At 44.1% G+C, this 25,390-nt stretch overlaps 2 protein-coding genes across 6 annotated transcripts in view; one reads left to right on the top strand and one right to left on the bottom strand.

Annotated features, from left to right (window-relative positions):
• The window catches only part of LOC120455496 (sex peptide receptor), a 46,875-nt gene extending 24,949 nt beyond the window's left edge, over positions 1-21,926 (top strand). For all 5 annotated transcript variants that reach the window (XM_039641747.2, XM_039641748.2, XM_039641750.2 and 2 more), the window contains 4 exons: positions 12,281-12,738; positions 14,555-14,685; positions 17,271-17,332; positions 20,673-21,926. In XM_039641747.2, the coding sequence (XP_039497681.1) occupies positions 12,342-12,738; positions 14,555-14,685; positions 17,271-17,332; positions 20,673-21,402 (1,320 nt within the window). In that variant the 5' untranslated portion in view covers positions 12,281-12,341 and the 3' untranslated portion in view covers positions 21,403-21,926. The remainder of the gene's footprint in view (positions 1-12,280; positions 12,739-14,554; positions 14,686-17,270; positions 17,333-20,672) is intronic.
• Positions 21,927-23,374: 1,448 nt separating this feature from the next.
• On the bottom strand, positions 23,375-25,390 carry LOC120455495 (neprilysin-3). The gene is made up of 2 exons (XM_039641744.2): positions 25,096-25,390; positions 23,375-25,033 (listed from the first exon to the last, which is right to left on the bottom strand). The coding sequence occupies exons 1-2, from the start codon at positions 25,302-25,304 to the stop codon at positions 23,440-23,442; spliced, it is 1,803 nt and encodes a 600-aa protein (XP_039497678.1). The 5' UTR covers positions 25,305-25,390; the 3' UTR covers positions 23,375-23,439.

Below are 25,390 nucleotides of genomic sequence, written 5' to 3'. Positions count from 1 at the left end.
ATAGATATATATATGCATATATATATACATGTACATATAATTAGGAGCAATTGGCATCGATGCCGCGGCATTCGATGCTCTTGATGGCATCGATGGCGACGCTTCAATGAAGTGTGCGCATCATTCGACGGAATTTGTCACGATTACCAAACGCGATATTCACTTCACTTTGGGCCGACTCGTCCGTCGACCCTTTCGAGTGTGTGTGAGTGTGTGTGGGTGTGTGTGTGTAAAAGAGACGGACAAGGGCTGGCCGAATGAGACGGCAACAGGGAGCAGGGAGCAAGGGGCAGGGAGCGAACTCGGCACGGATGGCGTAATTGATTCACTTCGATTGATTTTGGTCAGCAGCTGGGTCGGTCCTCTGGTTACCAGTTTTCCTCGAATTTTCCCCGAATTTTCCGACTTTTCCGCTGCTCATCTGCTCATCTGCTCATCTCACAGTTTGCCACGTACTCATGCGGCCTGCGACAAATGCTCATTATGAGGCATCAAACTAGTTAAGGAAAACTCCGATGATGTGTGGGTGTACGAGTGAGTGGCACGTCTCCGGAATGGAGGGGAAAACACCAGGGAAAGCCCCAAATGTAACAAAAACCATTTATTGTTGTAACGAAGGGTCTTATTGGAATGCCGCTGAAATCGCAAGCACAATTGTTGCTTATTTTTGGACAGCGATAAACATAAGTGATTACAAAATCGCTGGCAAACGTGTATTTGCATTTTGTGAATTCGAAACTTTAGGTTAATTACAGTTCTTGAAATGCTCATGGCTTAGCTTAAATGGCAATTCCCCATCTGGAAATTTGACAGTCACTTTATGGCGGTAATTATGCTCAGCTACGTTAAGTAACTGAGTATTCGGAGGGGTGGGGTATTACGGCAATTAAAATTTGTAAACGCCTTGTATATTAATTATCTTTATGGGCTTGTATGCCCTGAATTTTGCACTGTTTCCATGGGCCGTTCTCCATGCATATTACTTGTAATATCTGGCCGTAAACACTCCCCGAGGAGAAGCCAGTTAAGATTGCGAGCGAAATAATTGTCCAGCTGTGGGAGACGTTACTTCCGCTACGAAAAGTCCCCAATGTCCCGATTCAAGCCATATCGACTATGCCTAAGCGAGTTCATGAAACCTAAAATGGCCTTAAGGATGTGGGGTATGCTGGACTATTGGTGCGGCATGAGCATTCTGTAAGCATTACTTGCTATGCATAACATGGAGATGATAGTTAAAAGCGGGCTTTTCTTTCCATTGTTCAAGTTAATCGCAATCAATCGTAGCGTATAATCTTGTCTTTAGAGGGTACTTGGCTTTTCTATTCCAATTCTGGCTGCATGTCACATTATTATTTTAGCCAGTTTTTTGGCCGTCTTCGCATTCGGTTTCGAGCTCATATTTATGTGGCCACTGGGAGCTGTTTGCCGAGACTTAAGTGATTTCGTTCCAAGTCCCACAAGAGTCCACTGCTCTTGGCCTTGGTCAGTTGAGTCAGTTGAGTCAGTTGGTCAGTTGAGTTGGCCAGCTGTGTCTTCTTTATTATTGTTATTATTATTCTCGTCATACTTATTTTAGCTGATACTCCTGGCAGGTATTCAACTCTCCGTGTTGTACATACAAAATGATACTTGAAATGGAAAAATATTTACACTTAATGTTTTTTTTGATTTTGGTCGCAGGCTAAACTTTTAATCTGCGCCTGGTTTTTCTTCGTGTGTAGAAGAGCATTTAGTTCATTGGACGCTGTCTGCCATTTTGATTCGTTTCTACTTGGCTGACATCTTTTTCATGTTTACTTTTGACTTAATTAGGTAGCAGACCTACCAGCCCACCCACCCACCAAAAGCAGACACGTGGCCCAGACTATAGTTCATTTCGCCCACAATTCGTGACAATATTCTTCGTCGAAGGACCTCCAAGTTGCTCTTTGTTCCGCTCATGTTCCTTTTTGGAAATATACCCCGCAGTCGTCCTTGTAGTTGGCGCAACTGAACTCATGAACTGAACAAGAATAATAAATGAAGCGCGGGCGACGCGAGTGTTCGACTGTGAAATACGCTTTGGAAAATGCCGGCCAATGGAAATGAGATTCGCCCTCGGACACAAAAAAGCTTAAAAAAGCGAAGCAAAATTGGATGCATTGGATGTGGTGTTCACCATAATTTTACATCTCCGCTGGGAGCAATTGCCCTCGGAGGTAGGTTCTTATCTGTTTCTGTTTCTCTATCGTAATCGTCATCGTAATCGTAATCGTAATGAGATGCTCTTTAATTTAAACTCATTTCAAGTTTGATCTGAAAAAAATGAACTGAATGAGAAAGATGAAGGAGCCACGAGCCTCTGTTTCTGATTCTGCTTCTGCTTCTGAAGCAGACGCATAAAGTGGAAATATTCAAATAAATATCTCGTTTTAAATCACCCATTTAGTATTAAGAACTTGCAGCATATTTACGCCCTATCAGACAATAGAGCAAAAATCTTTTTGTCTTTTTGTTTTGCCTAAGTTTCTTTCGGGGATTGCTGTGCTCCAATTTGTTGGGGCAATTTATAGTAAAAGTTTTTCCTGCACATCCAACAGCTTGCAGTGGATTTAGATGTTTTTTGTATCGCAACTTGCGCGCCTCTGAGGGATTTTCCGTCTTTGCTGCTCAATTTTCTCCGCTACAGCCACCGCATTTTGCCCAATTTTCCCCCATTTCCCCGTTTTCCCCCACCAATGGAAGAGAGAGGGATGAGGGAGGGCTAGATAAATATCTTTGCATAATTAAATCCAATTGGGCGCACAACTTGCAGCTTTTGTTCGCAGCTTTCTGCTTTCGGCTTTCGGCTTTCGGCTTTTGGCCAAAAAGGGCGACAAGGGGCCAAGTCAATCAAAAGTTGGCCCACAGCTCAGCTGGCCAGCGGCGAATAATAGATGAAATAAAGTCCAAATGGGCCAAAAAAATCAGCCAAAGAGTGGTTAAAAAAAAAAAGAATTGGAACGCCAGCGAAGTAAGACTAATTGGCAGCCCGCTCGCCGGCATAAACTAATTAAATCAAATTATATAGATATAGTCCGACTCCCGGGCATATATATCTCCGTCGAGATCGTAAATCGCTTGCCACATTGACCGCCCGCCAGGCCTCGAAATGCTGAAATACTTAAAAACACCTATCCCAGATACGTATATATTTTTGTTTATCCAATTGCGTCTCCTAAAATTGATTTACTAAACTCATTGACGCAATTCAATTGGTAGAAATAAAGTGTTAAATAAATAGCCAATTCTTTACGCCGAAATTTTGTACAGCATTGCAGTGCAGTGATATTTAAATCCGGATAACTCTATGCCCATCATTCAGCTGCTGGCAATTTTCATATTTTTGGCAAATTTCATTTATTTTACATATGCAACCGGGACATGGAGCAGCGGTTGTCCAGGAAAATTCGAGAGGTTGTGGCCAAGCAAACATGCCAATGGCATTCAATTGTTTTCCCTGCATGCCACATGATGCCACTGAAATGTTGGCTTCAGGCGAGCTGGGGGAATTTTCCCAACTGCAGCAGCAAAGCGGATAAATACGTTCGGTCAGGGATTTTCCGGCTAACATTTTCAATTGGGCCACAGGGAAAAAGCTAAATTATCAGCTAAATTGTCAGCTAAGTTTACTCAGCCAAGTTTACTCAGCTAAGTTTACTCAACGATTGCCAAAAGTATCATGCTTTTGACTTAAACTCTATACTTTCGTAGTGGCGTAAGCAAATAAATCATTTACTACTACAAAAAAAAAAAAGAGGAATAATAAAAAAATTACTGGGGTGGCGGACAGTGAATAAATCACTGGGTACCCATAAAGTAGTCACAGTCAGTTCTCACATATTTGCATTTATATTTCCATAAATTACTACCCAATGAAACTAAAACAAGCACCTTTCCCCTTATTTTGTTTTTGTTATAAATGTCAAATTTCACACTTCTGTTGAGTTCACTCGTTTGGTTTCCTTCGATCCAAATATATAATATATAGCATGTATAGCTGACTTTTTTAATAAAACATTTTTGCGCCAAAGTTGCAGAATTATTACATATTGATTTTGTTCGCCTGCGGTTTCGAGCTTAATTGGGACCAAGTTGGGGAAAATATTTCATTTAGTAATTTCGTGCGATGAAAAACGATGAAAATAAATACCAAGCATTCGTGCATCCAGTGTCTGCTATCAAATGCTTGTCAAATGTGATTGACGCACAAAAATTCAGAGGACTATGTGTGTGTTTTTGTTTGTTTTTATGTGGTTTTTTTTCGCTTTTTTTTTTGGGCGTGTAATCTTGGTCGCTGTCCGTTTGTTTGATGGACACTGTTGTTATTAAATTCTATGCCAGGTGGCAGCAAAATAAAATAGATAGATAGATAGATATACCCTTGCTAAATACTGATAAATCTCGGCCCATTAAATCTCATGGCCGGCGATCAGTTTTTCAATTAGCGGTCACATCCTTGGGCCAATTCGCCTATTTTGGCTGCCTAATTTTGCGTTAAATCGCACAGGTGACCGGGGATACTGGCAACTATTTCAATTTGCCAGCCAAGTGACTTTCCAGCACATTAAACCCTGTCTGGAGTCTGCACTCCGCTCACCTTCACCTCCATATATATTTTTCTATATAAAAGTATTTTTTTTTTGAGCCCCTAGTGGCTGGCGACAAGAGCCAAACATTTTGTGAAACATTTGGATTTGCAGCCATCTCGGGCATATTTTTCTGCCTCTGCTTTTTTCTGTGGCTAACAAAGCCCTGAATTGAAGATTTAAGGAGTGGGCTTAGTATTCCTATTCCCAATTCATAACTAGCGAGGGGCAACGAAAGTTGTTGTGAACAAGTTTGCCAGGATTATGGCGAGTTTTTGGCTTTGGTTCTGGGGCTTTGCCAACTTCCAACTTTCCACTTGTTATGTGCAGATTAATTGTGCGATTCTGTCATCGGTCGAGATCTTGCATGTCTGTACATAAATTGCGAAAATATTTATGTTTACTTGCAGAATTGATTAAGATTACGTTTTTCTATCAAAAAAAGTAGCGTTGACTCAAAAACGGATAAATCTGCCAGCATTTTAATTTATTTCAAATGCCATCATTTATGCATTCAGTTTGCAATTGTATAATTTCTGTTCAAATATTTTAGTATTTGATCAAGTTGAGAGCAATGTCAATACTAGCTGTTAGAAGTTATTTGCAGTCGACAAAAGTTTGCCGGCCAAAAGTTTTGTGAAACACATGAAACATATTTCCTTTATTCCCGTTGTGGTTTGTCAACTTTTAGTTTAATTCATCGAGTTGGCAACAAATTATATATTTTCGCAGGCTCGTGCGTGCCGCTTTAAATTTTTGTTTAACTTTCGCACACATGTTTGCGGCTTGTGCGAGTGTTTTCCTCTGGTTTTCCGCTTTTCCCGCCATTTTCCGTTTTTTCCGCTTTTCCCGCGCACCCAGTGCGGCCAGCACTTGAGCCACTTTTCAATGGAGGCGGCCGAAAAGATTTAGCCTGGCTCCTGCTAACATTATGCCCCATTTTCCCCCACTTCCCCCCGCCGTCGCCGCAGGCCGTCTGCCAAGGTATGAAAAACTCGTACATTTTCTACAAACATTTGGCAAATTGTTATAGAAAAAGCCCGCACACACATGTGGGAATACATATGCGGATAAATTTGGTTGCGAAACTCGACTACAACATATGTTAACGACGCATTTGCCTTTGGATCCGTCTGCTGCCTGTGCTCCCATACCCTTTACTCGGCGCTAATGTTAAGGGTATGATGGCCACGTGAGGGGTTCAGCATGCAGTGCAGTTCTTAGTGTACTGGTAAGCATTTTGCAGTAGGAAAAGCTACTAACTGTTGGCCAAATACATTTGTATACATTTCATACGTACCAGTAGTCGATCATGCCTGAGATACTTCGCTTCCACTTTCTTGTTCGTTAGCATAGCATAGCACGTGACACTCGCACACTCGCACACTCGCACACCGCACACTGCCTACCATAAGTATAGATTTTAAACTTGTGTTACGTAAAAACAACGAGAGGCAGCAGGCACAACGCCACAACAACCAGGAAATTGAAGGCAATAGACACTCGGGCATAGTGTGGAGCTGCACAGTATAAGTACATAGATTTAAGCTGGGCAAACAGCGAGGAAACTTTCAGACAACGGCAATTACTTGCTGAAATACTCAAATACTCGAGTCCTGGCTTAATAAAAGCTGCAAATGGAAAATTCCAAGGAAATTGAGTAATTTGCGCAGCTTGAAAGCAACTTCTGATGAGGTCATTAAATTGGTCTTCTTGGTCTTCTCAGTCTTCTTGGTCGGGGAAACCAAACAACCCGCAGCGATTTGAGTCGGCAGGCCACATTTTATTTAAATAGATTTATAAATCTGCCATACTGCGTTTGGCCCCGTGTTTTCTGTGTGTTTCGTTCATATTCTCATTGTATAATTACATTTTCGGGCTACGCATTTATTATTAAGAGCTGCCAAGGATTTCTTGTTTCACACACTCGCAACTTGATCGATAACTAAGCTCTGCATAAATGCTGACCCAGAGTGTGGATGTTCTTTAATAAGTGATGAAAGTTCAGTTTTACAAATTGCTGCAGTTATTGTTCGAACTTAAACATTAAACATTGCTAGAACTGGCTGCGCTTAAAATCGATACAAGTATTTGGTTTGCTTTCCATTATATGTTTATATGTCACCTTTATCCCACGGTAGCGCTCCATTTGGGCCACAGGTACCGCCCATCGCCTTTGGGGCGGACATTTGCATATTTTGCAGTTGCTAACGGTAAAGCTATGGCCAACGTCGACGGCACCTTTGGGTGTAAGTGTAGCGCTAACCGTAATCGTAACCGTAACCGTAATGACGAAGCGGATTTGTGCCGGCTTCGCGATGTAAATGCGAGCCATTCGAAATAACGAAGTGCATTCCACACGCACCGTCGCGATATATATTCAAATATATATACATATGTATATATATATATTTAGGGTTCATTGAACCTGTCGTGTGTTGTGTGTGTGTGGTTTTTTCTCTTTTAGTCTTATTCGAAGTTCATTTCCGGCGCAGAGCCAAGCGGATGCGGAATGGCAGCCATTTTACGGCTTAGCCGGCGGTATTCAAATTGAATTGCAAATAAAATGTGGGCATGGAGTGGCAGTCTCACTGTCACTGCAGCAGCTGCTTAAATAATACAAATACAATTCTATTTGGATGATTCAGTTGTATTTTTTCGTGGCAAACTGCAGCATAGGGTGCGCCACTTTCTAAATTCGTCGTCGGGGCAACGGGGCGTATGCGCGATATACAGATTGCTCATACGCAGTGTGGCCAATGCAAGCTCACTTTTATCATTTGCAGCAAATATTTGATTTTTTAGAAAGCACTAATCTAGGCTAATAAAAATAAGCTACTGCTGAGTACGAATCTGGAGTGCCTGTGATAAATGAATCAGTTAATGCCGCATAATCTGCGTCGTAAGAAGCGCTTTTCCCTGCGGAAAGTGGAAAATGGAGCTGGGGCTGTAAAGTGTCCGGATGTGGCTCCAATAAAGCGGAGTTCCCCATTCAGATTGAGATTTTCTCCGTTTGGCAGAATTTTTTTTTTTTTTTTTTGGCGGCCTGTCATGTTGAGGCAGACATCTAATCCTTTTTATGTGCCACAGACACGCAAGGTGCTGCCAATTTGTGTGTGGCGGCTTATCACTTATCTAGGCGGCTTTTCCCGAAAGTAGTAGAGGGTGGCGGAAGGGAAGGGGGAAGTGGCACACGTTATGGCTTTGCCCATTAAAGTCGAAAGTGGCGGGAAAAGCCTCAGCGATGCGTGCCGAGTGGCCGGGAAAAGTTTCGGCGCGACGATCGCCGTAGGGAGCTGGAAAATTCAGCGAGTGCGGGGTGCTGGGAAATTCGGTGTGGTGGGGGGCTAGAGAAAATCCTCCTTGGCCAGAGGCCATCCAGCTATTATTGCTGATGCCTTTTTATTTTAATTCCCAAATCGAAAAAGTTTCGCCTTGGCGATTAGGAGAGTAAACTGTAAACGCTTTAAGCGTTTCTTGGAAAAGCTGCGCAAAATCGGTGGCAAAAGCGTATGTGAAATACTAATTTAACATGTCTGAGAAGTTTCCTTTTTTCTTTTTGCTTTCTGTGTCAAAATCGTGGAGTGGCGGAAAATTCACAGTCACGGAGTGGGGGAAAGCAGGAGTTCTTATCCCCCAAGCGATTACAAATGATTAAGTCTAAAAAGTTGGCGTGCAAATAACTAGAGTAAAACTGATATAAAATGCACTTTGCACGCGCCAGCAAAACTAAAAAAGGTCTTTGCTATTCATGCGGAAAGTTCTGTCAGCTGGGAACAGTGCTTATAATCATTAGGATCTGCGGATTTTTGCAGATTTTTGTCGCTGCCGATGCAAACAATATGGTTTTTCATATGGCTGCTGGCTATGAAATTTATTCATTACATTGCAACACAGACACACAACGTTAAATAGATGCCAGCAAAGAGCACCACCCACCAAAAAAACAAAATAAGAAAAAAAAATAGAAAAAATAAAGGAATAAGCCATGGTAAGCAAACATTACAAGAAAATTAGGGGCAAGAGACAAAAATGCCAAGAGAGTCGCCTAAATGGTAAATGGAAAATGGAAAATTACTTAAGCCATTCGAAGGCGAGGGCTTCCATCGCGTTCATTCATCTTGTCCTGGGGAAACGGCCATGCCCACTTTTCCTGCGCCCCATTTTCCCACGCTCTGCCATTCGGGCCTTTTGGGGGAGTTCTTTTTTTTCATTTTCTGCTCTTTTTTTCCTGCCTGTTCTGTTCTGTGTGTTTTTTTGTTTTTGGCCCAGCTAAAAAGTACAATTAAGTTCATCTACCAAAGGCAAAGCATGCATACCCATGCTCCTGTCGATTTTTCGACGACATCGTTCTATTTGATCGATTTTTTTGTGTGTGTGGTGCCACTGCTGCTGTTGTAGGCGAGGGCGGCACACGGGCAGAGTGGGCGTGGCCGGGCTGCGGAAAATGGTGCCAAAAATGGCACAAGCATCGATGCAAGCCATCAATTCGACCTTGCAATTCGCACTTTTTCGCAACGCGAACTATTTGCTCTATACCAGATTCATGTGCCTATTAACTTGGCCCCTTATACAATATACACACAACGATTTTCCGGAAAAGCTTACAGCATAAGCCCACAATGGCAGCAAGTTGGCCGCAAAACTAGTAAACATCTCGGCTCGCAGGTAATGCCCAATTGATGCCATCGAAGGCTCCAGCTCCTCGGGCACAAGGACGAAACTATACTATATACATATATTGGAAATTCATTTCGGGCAGAAGTGTCCGAGTCTCAGGGCAGGAAAGAGACAAGGATAGTGTGGGCGAAAGAGAGAGGGAGAAACAGAGGCATTTTAATGGCAGTTTTAGTTCCACTAATCGCTTTATGATGATGACTTGCCTATGCAGTGAGTGTGTGTGAGCGTGCAACAGTGAGTGTACGTGTGTACACAGCGAGAAATTGCGTTCTGATGTATTATTCCAAATGTATTATTAAGTTCCGCCTGATATTGCGAATTTCTGCCAGTGCATTCGTAAGTGTGCACGTGTTGTTTGCAAGTGAGATTCGCATCTGCGTTGTCCTACTTAAAGTTTTCCATCACCGTCTTCTCGTCTTTTCCCCACGTTTTCCTCGCCTTTTCCTCGCTCACGTAGTAATGGATCAAAGATGGCGGCTAATGTCTGTGTGAAAGGGCGGGCGGAAAAGCGATGGGCGGCAGGCGGAAAATGGAAGATGGAAAATAGATCAGAGCGTGTGTCAAAAGAAAAGCCAAGGCGAGAGCATAATTAGTGTGCCGCCGTCGCCGTCGAGGAAATCGATATGCAACACCTAAGTTAATTAAACGGACGCCATCTGCGAACTCGAGTGACTTTAATTTTGGGATTTGCCAACAGCAGTTGGCACGTATCAGTGCAGTGGAAATGGAGATGGAAATGGAAATGGAAATGGAGATGAAGCCGGGGAAAATCCCACTTAAGACCGGGCAAAATAAATACAGTTGACAGATTGGGTTAATTTCGAAGGGATTAGGTTTACATTAGACGCCTTTCGGCCATTCATCTGCAGAAAAATGGTTTGCGGGGAACAACTTCTATGTTTGCCCTTTCAATCCAAAACAGTTTTGCTTGCCAATATGTAAATGTAGCCCTTGAAAGTAGCTTGTTAACTTGTAAATAGTTTTGAAATGCTAGGAAAAGCCAAGGAAAAGCTAGCAGAGAAGTAGAGCCTTGAGGCAAATGAGGAAAGTGACGGATAGTCGAGAGTGAAGTGGGATTTCCCGGCGTGAGTTTTTCCAGGGCTAATTAAAGGACTCGGCGTGCCAGTGGGTTTAACGAGTGGAGATGAACTGGGATTTGAGTTATTTCCGTTGCGGTTTCGCGGCTGCAACTGACGGCGTTTTTCATCGGATTTTCCCGAGATTTCCCTTTCGTTAGCGCTTTGCTTGGCTTTGCTTTTCAGACGCCTTGATTGCATTTTGCATGTTCCCACGACATTCGATTTCGCGTTGATTGGCAGCCAACAATCAATGGCAGTTGATTATTCCGTTTGGCTGTTTTCCACTCTTCCGCTTTCCCGCCTTTCCGCTTTCCCGCTTATCCGCTTTCATCCGCATTTTGCGATCCTTTTTTAATGGCCAGCAATCCGCGTCAAAATAGCCGGAACTAATTTAATAATTCATTCAATTGTGTTCAAAACGCATTGTGCTCGCATTATTGATGAGCTCAACAATTTAATCTAAAAGAAATAAACTGCAGATCCAGCAACTCTGTGCATAAATTAAGTTTGTAAATCCGCTCGTGTGCTCGGCAAGAAATGTTTGCTTTAATGATTAATGCCAAATGCAAATTGTATTTTAAGTTTTTTTTTTTTTTTACGAGTATTTCATGATTTATTCTCTAACGGCCATCGAAGTGCAGCAGTGCGATTTAAAGCACTGTAAATAAATTATCATTGGCCTATATGATGGGGAAAGTTGTTAATCCAATTTTGGAATTTTATCAACAACTTTTTCCCGTTTTTCCCATTTTCCCCGGTTTTCCTGGCGTTCCAAATCTTCAAATGGCCCACTTAAACCGCATTAGGCATGTAGAACATGCTGAATGAATGAGTTTTTCGGTCTCTCGGTCACATTCAATTTTCTTCTTGGGAGACACAACCCCCGTGACCTCTGACCCCCCGAGACCGTTCTTCTTCCTGCGCTTATGTGGGTCAATGTGGCCATGACAAAAAGAAAAGAAGTGGAAAATAGCAAACGGCAAGTCGGAAATATTGGCAAACTTCTCGGTTGGCCAATGCGAAAAATAAACCCATTAAAAAGGCAGCATAAACATGACATAAACATGCGGAATGCTCTGTTGTTAGTTGGCTGCTGAGATCATGGCCAAAAAGTTGGCATATCTTCTAATTTTTACGACCCACACTTATAGTTATTCAACCTAAAGTTCATATGCTATCAAGTTGTTCATACACGAGCATCAATCAGTTCAACGACAATTTCCGAATGGAAACTACTCAATCAAATTACAAGAGTTGTATAAAAATAGATACAGATAGCCATTTAGTTTGCAATTTCGCCGAGGGAGCAGAGTTGAAAATATGCAATGCTTTTGGAATGACTAAATGATTCATAACCGTTTCTGAATATTCCACTCAGCTGGCAAACAAACAATCGCTGGCCTCCAAACCTTTTAGCAAATCGAAATCGCTCAGACAAATGAAAGTTTGCCCCGTTTGTTTGAATTATTCCCCAAACGGAAGCGTTTTGGGCCTTCGATGGCATTTTTCCTTTACAATGTTGCGGACAATGCCGAAAGTTTTGCCAAGACTAACAAGCCGGAACAAACAAATCAGCACAAGAACTTTGCAATTGTACTTAAATGTGTGCAGAAATTGCTGAAATATTGAATGCAAAAGCCAAAAACAGTTATTAAAATTATGAACGTTCTATATTGTTTAATGTATACATTACTGGCACAAAGCTAAACTCGAGATGAGTGCAAAGTAGGCGAAAGCAAATGAAAGCACTTGGCTGGAAGCAGAAAGCCAAACGAGATGAGCAAACGCCTTTGGCTTAACAAGTAAACATTAAAACCATGTTACTTTGTGCTTCCAGATGTATAGTGAGATAGAGATATAAAACTAAAATAATACTAATAATAACATATTCCCGTTTCCATTTCTTTGCAGAATGCGCGCTAATTGAGGAGCAGCGCCAGGGGCATCCCGTCGAGAAACGCACGTCCACGAGATGGACAACTACACGGACGTACTGTACCAGTACCGCTTGGCCCCGTCCGCCAGTCCGGAATTGGAAATGGAAATGGAAATGGAGCTGGGAGATCCTCGCCAGCTGGGACGCGGTCTCCATCTGCCCGCCAACGAGTCGCAGCTGGAGATGCCCGACTATGGCAACGAGAGCCTGGACTATCCCAACTACCAGCAGATGGTCGGCGGTCCGTGCCGCATGGAGGACAACAACATCAGCTACTTGAACCTCACCTGCGACTCACCGTTGGAGTACTCCATTCCGCTGTACGGCTACTGCATGCCCTTCCTGCTGATCACCACCATCATCTCGAACTCCCTCATCGTGCTCGTGCTGAGCAAGAAGAGCATGGCCACGCCCACCAACTTTGTGCTAATGGGTGAGTTGGGTTAGTTGGGTTAGTTGGGTTAGTTAGTTGGGCATCTCATATCGAGCGTTTACTGCGCCATCGCGCCCCATGCAAGTCACTCCATTTACCAGTTACTTAATTGTTATGCCTGCTTGTTTTGCAAGCAGCTAACAAATTCAGTGAAATAATTCACTGTTTTAATAGTCCCTCCCCCCCCCTCAACAAGAGATTAGGCCCATTTTGAATTTCCCCCTTTCTGCGGACGCCGCCTTTTATGATTATTATTTATTTTTATTCCATGTCATTTCATGCCGCTGCCTCGGCACGTCGCCCCTTTTGGGCGCTTAATGTGCCACAATGTTAAATCAGGCAGAAGTTTTGTGAGATTTCAAATAGCTGGCGATGTGCGTCGTTTGCTCCCCAGAGCCCCTTCCGTATCCATATACCCCCCCAGTTCCCTCGTAGCCGGTGCCGCCTGTAACGCGTAATGCTGACACATTCCAATAGCGTGTGTAATGCTAATGGCGATGGGAAAACAGGGCTGACTGCAGATGAAACTAGGATTTGAACGTGGCTAACACGGACATTCGTGAAGCGAGTTTCTAGAGTTTCAAGTGAGTTCTTGAAAAAAAGAAGGCAGTTTCTGGTGAGTTCTTGAAAAGAAGATGCCTTATGATAGCTGAAGGGCTGTGCATTTGATTCACTGCCACAGATGCTAAACTTCAGCATTTTGATACACTCGAGCTTTCCGGCTATCAATGGGTTGGGCGTTGGGAGTCACCCTTTGACCCCTCACCACTTAACCACCCACTAAAATCCATAACCACCCACCACCCACAGCGGGTGTCAAGCGCAGGCCAAGGCTAATCGCATTCGGTTCAAGTGACAGCGGAGCAAACGTGAGATGAACTTTGGCCCTGCAGCAGCGGCAACCGCAACAGAAATGGCACATGAAGCACATGAGCACATGAGCACATGAGCGCAATTTGCCATTTGGTTTTGGCCAACAACTCGTGTTTATTGTGTGCCCAAAATATAAGTTACTTGCATTAGTTCATCCATCAAGTTCATCCAGCTCACAAGTCGGCAAACTAATGGCATTACTAACCTGAAAAAGCCATAGTTTGGGACTTACGTTTCACATTTAGAAGCAGCCATTAGATGTGCTGCTTTCCAAGCCAAAGTTGTTAGAGTAATTATTTGCGAAAGGCTTACAATTTGTGCTCTCTGTAACCAGACGGCCATCGAGGACTGTCATTTGAAAGGTCAGGTCAGCGGTCATCAGTGTGTCACCAGTGCAAATGTCAGTGGGCCGAGAAAAAGAAGCTGAAAACTAGCAAATGTCGATGGTAGTGGATGGGTAAATTACTGGGGATTTTACACAACATTTGTTGCTACTAGTATGATGTGCTAAATAAACATAATTTTGCTAGAATGAATTACTAATTATTGTGTGACAAGTTTATTTATCGCATAAATAAATTCGTAAATCATTTATTCCAGTGCGCTTGCATTTTAATTAATACGCTATCAAATGGCACAACTTTTGATTTTGATTTCGGATGGCCACTCTTTGCTCACCAATGAACCATGAACTGCGGCCGAGTCAACTCCCAATTTAGCCCATTTGGCATAGGAAGTCGTAGATAATTGATCATCGATTTGATTATTAGATTATTAGATTATCAGATTACAGATGCGATGCCAAATGTGTGCGTCGGTAATGTGACATGCGTAATGCCCAATCACACAGTCAGCTTACATTGCAAATAGCAATTGATTTGCATAGGCATTACCATCATTTCTCATTTCTAATATGCAATTTTGACTTTCTCCTTCTCTGCAGGAATGGCTATATGCGATATGCTGACGGTTATATTTCCGGCACCGGGTCTCTGGTATATGTACACATTCGGCAATCATTATAAGCCACTGCATCCGGTCTCCATGTGTCTGGCCTACAACATTTTCAATGAGGTAAGTCCACAAACATATCACTTCTCTTCCACTCAGCAAAATCGTATACCGCCTTGGAAGTCAGCTTAACTAAGATAATTATCCAGCAAATGGGTATTGTCAGGTAGATAACTAAGTAGTAGAAAAACTATTCGATATTTTCCTTTGACAAGGAAGATAGTTATGTAGTAACATATACTCTTATGTATTTTTGTGAGTGTGCGTTGAATTTTCTTGACACAAACTAATTGCCAAGGCTGGGCGAAAAGCGGGAAGAGCGAAAAACTGTTTGTTTTGCCTTCTGGCCACGTTTCCACCTCTCAACCCAAGACGTTTTCCCCCAATTTTCCTCGTTTTCCCCATTTTCAGGGAAGACGCGACGCTCATTGACCTAAATAAAATGCTCGGCTGGAACTTTTTGTGCCCGTCTCTTTCTCGAACCAATTGCCCCTCTCTTTCTTGCGTTGGTTCTTTGTCCTCGTCTGATGTACGATGCTTTGTTTTGGATCCCGTCGCGTTATCGTTATCGTTATCGCATTTGCTGCCACGTTACATTTAGCCCATTTTCCGTGATTTTCCCTTTTATGTGTGTCATTTCTGTCAGCATAATGAAAGAATGAAAAACGCTGCTAGTGCCACTTGCCACTTGCCATTTGCCACCTGCTGCCCCGCGAAGCCGGGGAATCCTCAGATTCCGTAGAATCCAGGGGAATCACCCACTCATTCACATCCACATCCACATCCACACTCACATCCACATCCACATCCACCCATTCATTCAGTCATTCACAGTACTTATTCATTCGAGAGCGTTTTTCCACCATTACCATGCAAACTCCAGGTTTTCCCAGCTTTCCCAGCTTTTCCTGCCCTTTGCACGTTTGCGTTGATTAATCAACATTTTCAATTTATGGCACTCGAAGGGCGCGGAATGAGGGGGTTGGGGGATTGCGGGGTACTGGGGCTTCTAGGGGTTGGCAAAGCAAAACTGTTTACTCACTTCAATGGAGTAGTGTCAAGCTGATAAAATGCCCACCCCCTTTGGGCCATAAGCATAAGCCCTCCGCCCCTCCGGCAAAGCCAAAGGCATGGTGATTCGGCATCAGAAGAAGAGGGCTAAGGAAAAGTCCGGGTGTCCGGAGCGGAATTAATCCATTTCAGAGTTGGATTTTCCAGAACAAAGGTGGCAAATCCTTTACCTTGAAAAATGTGCCAACCATTTGAGTAATTAATTCTGCTTCAATACAACTAAAAGAAATCATCAGTGTTGGAAAATTGAAATAAACAAAAAACAAATAGCTAAATAGCAAAGATGCACTTGGATTATGACTAGTTTGCAAGCGCTTTTGCCCCACTGTCGTGGCTCATTGTAACTACGTGCCGTTAGTGGACTCTCCGGGGATTTGTACCAGCTAAATTCCATGCTGGGCTGCATGTCTAGATGGATTCCAAGGGACGGGAGGGGGGCCCAAGGATTGACGGAGGGCTGCTTGGCAAGGTCCTTTGACAGCGAGACTATCTCTGCGTATGACTGCCATAAAATTCAACTCACATTCGGCGGAGCGGCGGCACTCGTCGTTTTTGGTAATAACCACCAGGCGGCCATTGCAGCCTCAAAGTTGAAGATTCCCTTTCATTTCCCCCAAAATTTATATGCTCGCCGGCAGCACGTCCTGTGGCCCCCCCTCCCCATCCCGTCTTCGTTCCGAGTCCCTTTCCAGTGCGAGTGGTGCGCATAATGACCATGTTAATGTGGAAAAGGGGGTAACCATTTCATTGTAAAATATCCAGGCGAGTTTATCTGGCCATGTCGCTGTAATTGCAGCCCAGCCAGACACATACACACAGATACACACACACACACACACACGCACGCACAGTGTCGGATACACATAAAGCGGATTAGGCCACAGATTGTGCATTATATGGCCAAGAGTCCGATGTCAGGCCCACAGAATCTTGCCCATGGAGCGCCTGTCTGCCGCAGAGCCGCACTCATAATGGCCCATAAATGGAGCAGACACCTGTCCAGGTGGCCATTTGCCAGCTACCATTTGCCAGTTACCATTTGCCAGTTACCAGTTACCCGCTACCAGTTACCGGCTACCAGTTACCAGGATTTCAGATGCCGCACGCCACGCCACACCATTCCATTTCCATTTCCATTCCATTCCATCTTACTGCCGGCTAATGCAGTTGAGTACCACAAATCCGATTTGGCAGGCAGGCTAAGGAATGAATTTCAGGGCCCTTGGGCCAAATGGTGATTTACTTATGTACCTATCGCAGACATACATACATATATCTTTCCCGAATTCTCATGGGTATGCGGCGCGTTTGATGGACATTAAGAGATTTGTTTGATTTTTTAATGGCATAATATAAAAGGATTTCGAGCAGTACTCATGCGAACCGGTTGCATGAAATTGATTGTAATATCTGTTTTATAAAACTCAAAGTGCAAGTAAAACAGTAAAGTTAAGTAGCTAAGCAGCAGGCTACAAATCACACAACCGTCTAATTTCCGCTGCTCCCAGTAATCCCACATTTGTACCCATACGATATACTATATACTAAAACATATATTCCCGTATTCTTACTTACAGATAATGCCAGCCATGTGCCACACCATCTCCGTTTGGCTGACTCTGGCCCTCGCCGTTCAAAGGTAAGCATGCAATTGGGCCAATAAAAGTGAGATCACCTCAAACAGTTTTCCCCGTTTTCCCCGTTTTCCACCTTTCCATTTTCCCGCTTGAGATGTAACTGAAAGAGTGACTGACTGACTGACTGACTGGCTGGCTGGCTGACTCGTCGACTTGTCAATGGCGGCAATAAATCAGTTTTTGTGTGGGCAAAAATAAAATGTCAATGCCCGGAGGGAAAAGCAACAAACAAATGGCCTTACCTTATGCCTTAGCCAAGTCAACGCTGCGTATGAGTGATGCGTATGAGTGATGCGTATGAGTGATGCGAGTTATACCTTCAATCGATTCGCTTTAACATAACACCACAAAGCATTCACATTCACATTCACATTCACATTCGCATTGCCATTGACATTGGCCTTTAAAACCACACTGTTTCAGCCACCGAGCTCATAAAGTATAACCACTAATGTGAACAATAAACTAATTTTGTATGGGCAACATAAATTTCACCCTGTCTTCGTATAATAATTGCCTTCAAGAGTCCACAGAAAGCCTGAGCATGATGTGGGGTGCATAATGGGGGGTCGGTCTGGCGCTTTGTTCTATTAACTCATGTGTGGGATCATAAATTTTACAGCTTTGCAAATAAATTTGCAAAGTGGAGTGGTGCCCGAAGTTCCTCCAAGAGAAGCAAAAAAAATAGTCATAAATATTTGGGCCATCATGCGACTTTGGGCCGTTTTCAAGTGGTCGCAGCCAAGTGGCGGGATGTGGATGGGTTATGTACCACCAAATAGCTAAATAATACATATATGTATGTATGTGCATATGACAAAAGGACCAGCGGGCAGGGGCAGCGGGGTAGCGGGGTAGGACTCACTCTAAAATGCGTTGAAAATTGCCCGAGGACAAATAGCGCGATAAAAACATTCAGCGTTTATTGTTATTATTGTTGTTGCTGTTGCTGTTGCTGTGCCTGTTGTCAACTTATTGTATTTCAAGTGTTTTTATGGCCCTTACTGATGGGCGCAGAGGGGCAGAGTGGGGGCAGAGTGGGACAAAGTGGGGCCGAGTGGGGTAAAGTGGGGAAAAGTGAGGAAGTGGGCAAGTGCCAACTGAGTGAGTGGCACTCTCCATAAAAATTTCATAGAACAAAAGTGTATGATGTGTGTGTGAAACACAGTACCTGTTTTGTTTTGTTTTGTTTTGTTTTATTGAGTACGAGGCCTATTGGCATACTTTTTCACACTTTTTCATACTTTTTCATACTTTTTCATACTCTTTCATACTTTTTCATCCTTTTTTCTATACTTCAACGCAAAGAGATTGCAGCAATCCACTGGCTAAAAAGAGTGCAGCAATCGCAGAGCTGATTAAGTAGTGAATATATTATTCGGCCTATAAATATCAAGTGTCTTCCCTTTTAGTTGAGTGCCGCAAGTCGGTTTATGGCCGAGTACTCATCACTTACTAAATGCGAACCGGAAATAGAAGACTTGACCACATTCGTGCATTAAAGTACCCTGCTTTTCTCGCATTTTTGCAAAGTTGAGAAGTCACTTTGCAATCACAATAAACTCATCCACTCAAAGGGGTAATCCCACGAACAAAAAAGGCATATCCTTTGTTCTTTAAAAGTATTTATCCTTCGCGTAACATTTTCATCTGCAGCTGAGTAGCAGATTCCCATGGCAGATTGCCGTTCAGCTCTCGCTTTCAAAATATTCTGCCTGATTGATTTATTGTGTCGTTTTATTTTCCGAAATGGGTTAAGGTTTGAGGGTTGTTCTGTCAGGGGGTTTTTTTCACCGTTTTTTTTTTGTGAACCTTTTAGGGAAAATTAACTAAATTGTTAAGATGACACAGAGAATGAGGTGGTGGTGGGTGGGGGGTGGGGGGCCCAGAACAACATAAGCTAGCTAAATGTTATTCATTTATTAATATCAATTCCGTTGCGGACTAAACGACTGGCAATCGCTTTCGTCCTTCGTCCTTGGAGCTCGGCGTTTTTGTTAGCATCTCTGTTGCTTTCAACTTTAATGAAATCTCCGCTTGACAAAGGTTCAATGATAGATTGATTGAAACGCATTTTCAAGTGCCAGCGCAGTGGGCGTTGCCATAATTATGCGCATAAATTAGACCAATACCAAGGACCTTCGACACCAATCCCATCATCCCATCGCCCCATCACCCCACCCAATCATCATTCCACCATCAAAGTTCGTTCGCATCTGCGGATTGGAAAATTAAAGGGGCGATGGGGCGGTATTTTGGAGGCCAACTATAAAGCGGCCAACTTTGGCCCAAATCTTCACAGGAAGCAAAATGTATTCTTTGACAGCACGCGACCCCTGACAAATTACTCAAATTATGAAATTACAAAGCGCCAACTTGATTAGCTTTTCAGATGGCTTTTGATTGCCCCTCCTCTTTTCGCCTTTTCCCTTACAAAGCCGGCGTGGCGGAGTCGTGGCTGAAATTAGGATTTGGCCAATTCGTTGTCACCACATTGCCATCGTAAATTCTCACCTGGGGAAATTGGTTTATCTTCCGTTGACGTTGCTGTTGCCGTTGCCGTTGCCATAAAATTATATTAGGCAAATGCGTTTAAGACGCTGGAGCTCGTTACCAGGACTTAATGTCCTGACAGGATCGCTGGCAGCGGCTTTTGATAAAAAGTCGCATCATTCAAGTCGACAAATAATGCCCATCAGATAAAGTCCATTGATATTTAATAGCTATAGGTATTGCCCTCTGTTTGCATACTTTACTTTTGTTGGTTGCTTTTGGTTTTGCAAGCAAAGCGCCCAAAAGTTCGCAATCGATTGCTGTTCAAGTCCAAACATTGTAACTAATAAAAGTCCAAAAGTGAAAAAAGTCACAAAATAGTCCGTTTTTTGGCCATACCATTCAAAACAGTTGTCTGAATGTGGAATGTCATACGTCGTTGAGCTCGTATTTCAATTCCCAATCGAACGAACCAATGAAAAAGCAAATCTATTTTTTAGCCATTTTTTGAAAATTTTGATGATGTTACCCCTTACAAAAAATGCGAAAATTTGCAACAATTTTTTTTCCCCAAAATCAAAAAAGTAGTGATAGGGATAGTTAGTTATGTTTATTAGCAGCACAAAACAGTCTTCATTTTAGCTCTGCCGCCTTCGTTGGCCAAGTTATGGCGAAAACCCTGATTGAAAATATCGCATTTTTGTCAACATTTTTTCGGTTATTTATGGTACAAAATGCTAAGTTATGGTAAAAGTTCCATTTGCAAATATGGCTTTTTGATACAAATTATTTGATATTGCTCGATAATCATATCCCCACCTAATCCCTTCTGCAATCCTTACTCCCCAGATACATCTACGTGTGCCACGCCCCCATGGCCCGGACATGGTGCACGATGCCGCGGGTGAGGCGGTGCACGGCGTACATCGCCCTGCTGGCGATCCTGCACCAGTTGCCGAGGTTCTTCGACAGGACGTACATGCCGCTGGTGATCGAGTGGAATGGGAGCCCAACGGAGGTGTGCCACCTGGAGACGTCGGAGTGGGTGCACGAGTACATTGGCGTGGACCTGTACTACACGAGCTACTATCTGTTCCGGGTGCTGTTCGTCCACCTGCTGCCCTGCATCATCCTGGTGACACTGAACATACTGCTGTTCGCGGCAATGCGGCAGGCGCAGGAGCGCCGGAAGCTGCTCTTCCGCGAGAACCGGAAGAAGGAGTGCAAGAAACTGCGGGAGACCAACTGCACCACACTGATGCTCATCGTGGTGGTGTCCGTGTTCCTTCTGGCCGAGATACCCATTGCCGTGGTCACCGCCATGCACATTGTGAGCAGCCTGATTATCGAGTTCCTGGACTACGGCCTGGCCAACATCTGCATCATGCTGACGAACTTCTTCCTGGTGTTCAGCTACCCGATCAACTTTGGCATCTACTGCGGCATGTCGCGCCAGTTTCGAGAGACCTTCAAGGAGATATTCCTCGGTCGGCTAATGGCCAAGAAGGACAGCTCCACCAAATACTCGATCGTCAATGGCGCCCGCACATGCACCAACACCAACGAGACGGTCCTCTAGTAATTGGTGATGTTGGTGCCGCGGCGGGGCAGCAGCGACCACCGTCGCAGCTCCACCAGCACCACCACCACCACCACCACAAAGACCATTGGTGGCGGGTCAATGATCATCGGTGGTGAGGCCTCAGCGCAGCACCAGCATCTGGTAACGCACCACCTGCAGACCCACTCACAGACGCACAGTCAGCAGCGGCGGGTCAGCACCATGGACATCATCACCGAAGAGCGGATTGTGTAAACTGGGTGCAATTCTTGGGATGGATGGATAGATGGATGGTTGGGATGGATGGTTGGGATGGATGGTTAGGATGGATGGTTAGGATGGATGGTTAGGATGGATGGATGGTTGGATGTATGGATGGATGGATAATGGCTGGTTAGCTGGTTGGTTGGATGGATGAATGGATGGATGAATGGATGGATGGGTTCGCAATCGATTGGGTACGGCTATCGGTAATCAGAGATCCCAATATACTGTTGAAAGTACAGAGCGCAATTTAAAAATACAATTCTACATTCGTAAATGGACTCAGCATGAAATTTTTGTCAGAATTTGCAATTGCAACTAACCTAAACCAGCAAAAACCAAAAAAAATCAAACAACTCCACTATAATACACCCATGGTTTTCCAAACAGAGCTAAAACATAAAAAACAAAAAAAGTAAGGTTTCAGGAGAAAACTACATAGGCACACAGGTGCAACTAATATCAATATCAGAATAACTAAAATTAATAGACGATTGGGAAAGCGGCAGTCTGCATTTTGATGGATTTTGTAATGGAGCGATTTTCACTTTGAAATTTACTACAACTATTTGCAGTTGAAAAAGGTTAAGAAATAGATATGTTAGCGTATAACCCATACCGAATACGAGTAACACCCATACCGAACACTAAGTGTCTGTTCCCCAGAACAAGACACAAGTTTCTCCATTCGAATATGTGTGTATTTCTCTGTGCGTTGATGTCATATTCAGATTAAATGTTAGCTCCTAAGACCATACATGTATATGCTATGTGCTATTTTTACGGCTAAGGGTGTACTATGTCTAAGTCGAGGAGGGGTGCGGGGAAGTGATAGTGGTGGGGGAATGTGAGGGTAACAACAATAACATAATACTACAGTAGGGTTAGGAGAAATACTTACAGGAAACTCAAGAGTCGTAACTATCGGATTGAAAAGCGAAACTGAATTAATCGAGATAATCGACAGTATTGACGATTAATGTTAGATTCTAGGGTATTTACGAAATTTTGAAACCACAGACCTGTGTGTAAACATGTTTATTTAAAAGCAAATGTTTTGTGCGCCAATTTGTAAAATATTTTTGTATTCTAACTAGGGTTCCTTAGCGTAGTTAGCTGTAGGATGGAAAACTCGTTTAAATTCGTAAACCTTTTGAGCCCCAGAGTTTACCGATTTAAATGCAAGTTAAGAACACACAAAACAACATAAGTACATAACAAATCAGTCGTAACGAATTTCAACTCAATGTTTCTAGGCTACGCGTACGTTCGTTTTTTTTTCTAGTGTAAGCAACAATATAAACAATTGTAGTGCATTGTTGATATGTGTACACGCGACACGCGACTAACAGATACAATTGCAGTTCCCGGTTTAAATGTTTTCAGTGTACACAACAAGCTAGGTGACTAAGCATACAACTATGGCTAAAGCTAATACTACAACTTAAATTGCAACTACACAACTATGAACTATAACCATAACCATAGCTGAAAGTTGTCTGTCTGAATGGAATGTGTTAACTATTTGTATGTTTTGGTGACAACAGATTCGGTTTCCGTTTCCGCTTTCGTTTCATCTGATTTTGAATACGATTACGATTAAGACCTGATTTTGTACATATATATTTCGTCGGGTGGATCCAAAATGAATAAATAAACTAATTAAATGTCACACAGCTGCGTATTGAGTCTCATCTCGGCTGCATTGAGCAAACACTCGTAAGTATTTTAGGGGAATAAGTTCTAGTTTATTTATCGCTCGCTTTACGAGTTCGTTGATCCAGGAATCTATTAAAACAATCGACAGTGCCGTCGCCTGTGCGAGGTGCCACAGTGGAAGGCCTCCCGAAAGGGTTTGAAGTGGGCAACGGCATCGTTGACCCTCTTCCTATCGCTGCCATGATCGCTCTCCTCCGAAAGCTCGCCATCGGAGCAGAAGAACTGGGCAAAGTTGAGGAAGAACTGCTGCTGCTGCGACAACAAATTGTCGGTACTTCGATGTCGTTTGCGATCCGTTTGTGCGGTATCAAAGTAGGCGGAATAGGCCAGTTCCAGGCCACTGGCGTCCGCGAACTTCTCGTACCTTCTGCTCCCGAACTTCCTGTCCAGGCAGCTGAGCTCGTGCTGAAACCGCGGATTCCGTCCGATCTCCCTGTGCACGGCGCGACTCACCACTCCGTCGGCGGAGTAGGTCACGCCCTCGGAATCGAAGCCGTGGGAGAGCTCATGGGCCAGGATAAAGCCCAGTGAACTGTAGGTTAGTATTGGCGGCTGATCGTGTGCGTAGAGCGGCGGTTCGAGGAGCGATAGTGGCACAATCAGCATATTCTTCTCGGTGATGTAGAACGGCGAGGCAAAGGTGCCGTACTCGTGCATTTGAATGGGCAACAAAACGCTTCTGGAGGATCGGCTTGATGGCAACGTGTTGAGCTGCGGTCTGGAGTGATTGAGCCCGATGTACAGATTGCCAAAATAATCACTGGCATTCATGTGCACGTGCCTGTAGTGCCCATCGATGAGCTGCCCCATGTACAGTGCCGACGCGTTTCTGGGCAGGATGCTCAATCGCAGCCGCATCCGCTTCAATTTGCGCACAAGGAACTGCTGTGTGCGGCGTGTGAAGTTATTCCTGTTCGCCCGCAGCTTCTGGCCAAAGCGCTGCTTCAGCTCCTCGAAAATGTCCTGCAGCACCGGCTCCTCCTGCAGCCTGGGATGATTCTGCTCTATCAACCACACAGCGGGATGGCTGAGGATCTGTCTGGACTGCTCGGCGCACTGGTCGCGGTCCATCAGCCAGGTGTCCTTCGAGAGTCCCTCTGGAAGTAGCTTCAGTCTCAGATACATGTATGTGAGCATAAACTGGGGCGTTCTTAGCGCCAGCAAACGGGCCACCGAGTAGAGATCTCTGTAGGTGAGATGCCGATTTGGCCAGGGCAGCATCCAAAAGCTTGGTGTCCAGGTAACCAGCTCATCGCGCGGAACTTCATCCTTCTCGCTCCCAATGCTCGTAAGTTCGGCTTCCAGCTGGCTCACCTGGTACCAGAAGTCCTCCTTTTCCGGAAAGGGTATTTTCGGCATCCTCACCCATAACTCATCGAACTGGTCGCGAGTTAGGGACTCCCTATTCGTCGTATTTGGATCCCAGTGCTCCTGGCGCGCCAGCAACAGCTTCCATATTTCATACTTATTGTAGTGGTTTATATTTGCGAGCACTTCCAGACGAAAGGCGGCGGTCAGGCCCACTGTCATCTCTTCAAATTGGATGTGCTCCAATGCGATCAGCTGCTCCAGGCTCCGCAGTACCTGATCCTGGCTCAAAGGACGTCGGCAGGCGGTGTAAAAGAAGCGCAGCTGCTGCACAGAGTGCGGCTCATCGTCCCCTCCGCTGCAATAGATTCAGTCATCAAGTATACAGTTGCAATTTCCTCGTTTTGCCTTGCAAATTACTCAGTATCCAGCAGGTCGGCCAACTTCGCCTGGTAATTGTAGTCCAGCTGGCCCAGAAAACTCTGGTACGAATCGCTCGCATGAATGGAGGACCAGTTGCCGCACGCCACCCCATAGAAATTCTGGCAGGGATCTGCCTGCGGATGCGACTTCACCTGCACTAGGAGTAAGCCCACGATGAGCACCTCCACTCTCCGTTTGAAATGCATGACTGAATGGGCTGTGCGAGGCTGCAAACAAAACCAACTCAGAGCTCAGAGGGTTATCTCTACGGATTGAAATCACTGGACTCATC

This window comes from Drosophila santomea, chromosome X, assembly GCF_016746245.2.
Source record: "Drosophila santomea strain STO CAGO 1482 chromosome X, Prin_Dsan_1.1, whole genome shotgun sequence".
NCBI classification, from domain to species: Eukaryota; Metazoa; Arthropoda; class Insecta; order Diptera; family Drosophilidae; genus Drosophila; species Drosophila santomea.
Note: the sequence above shows the minus strand (reverse complement) of the source record. Positions and strands in the feature narration are given on the sequence as shown.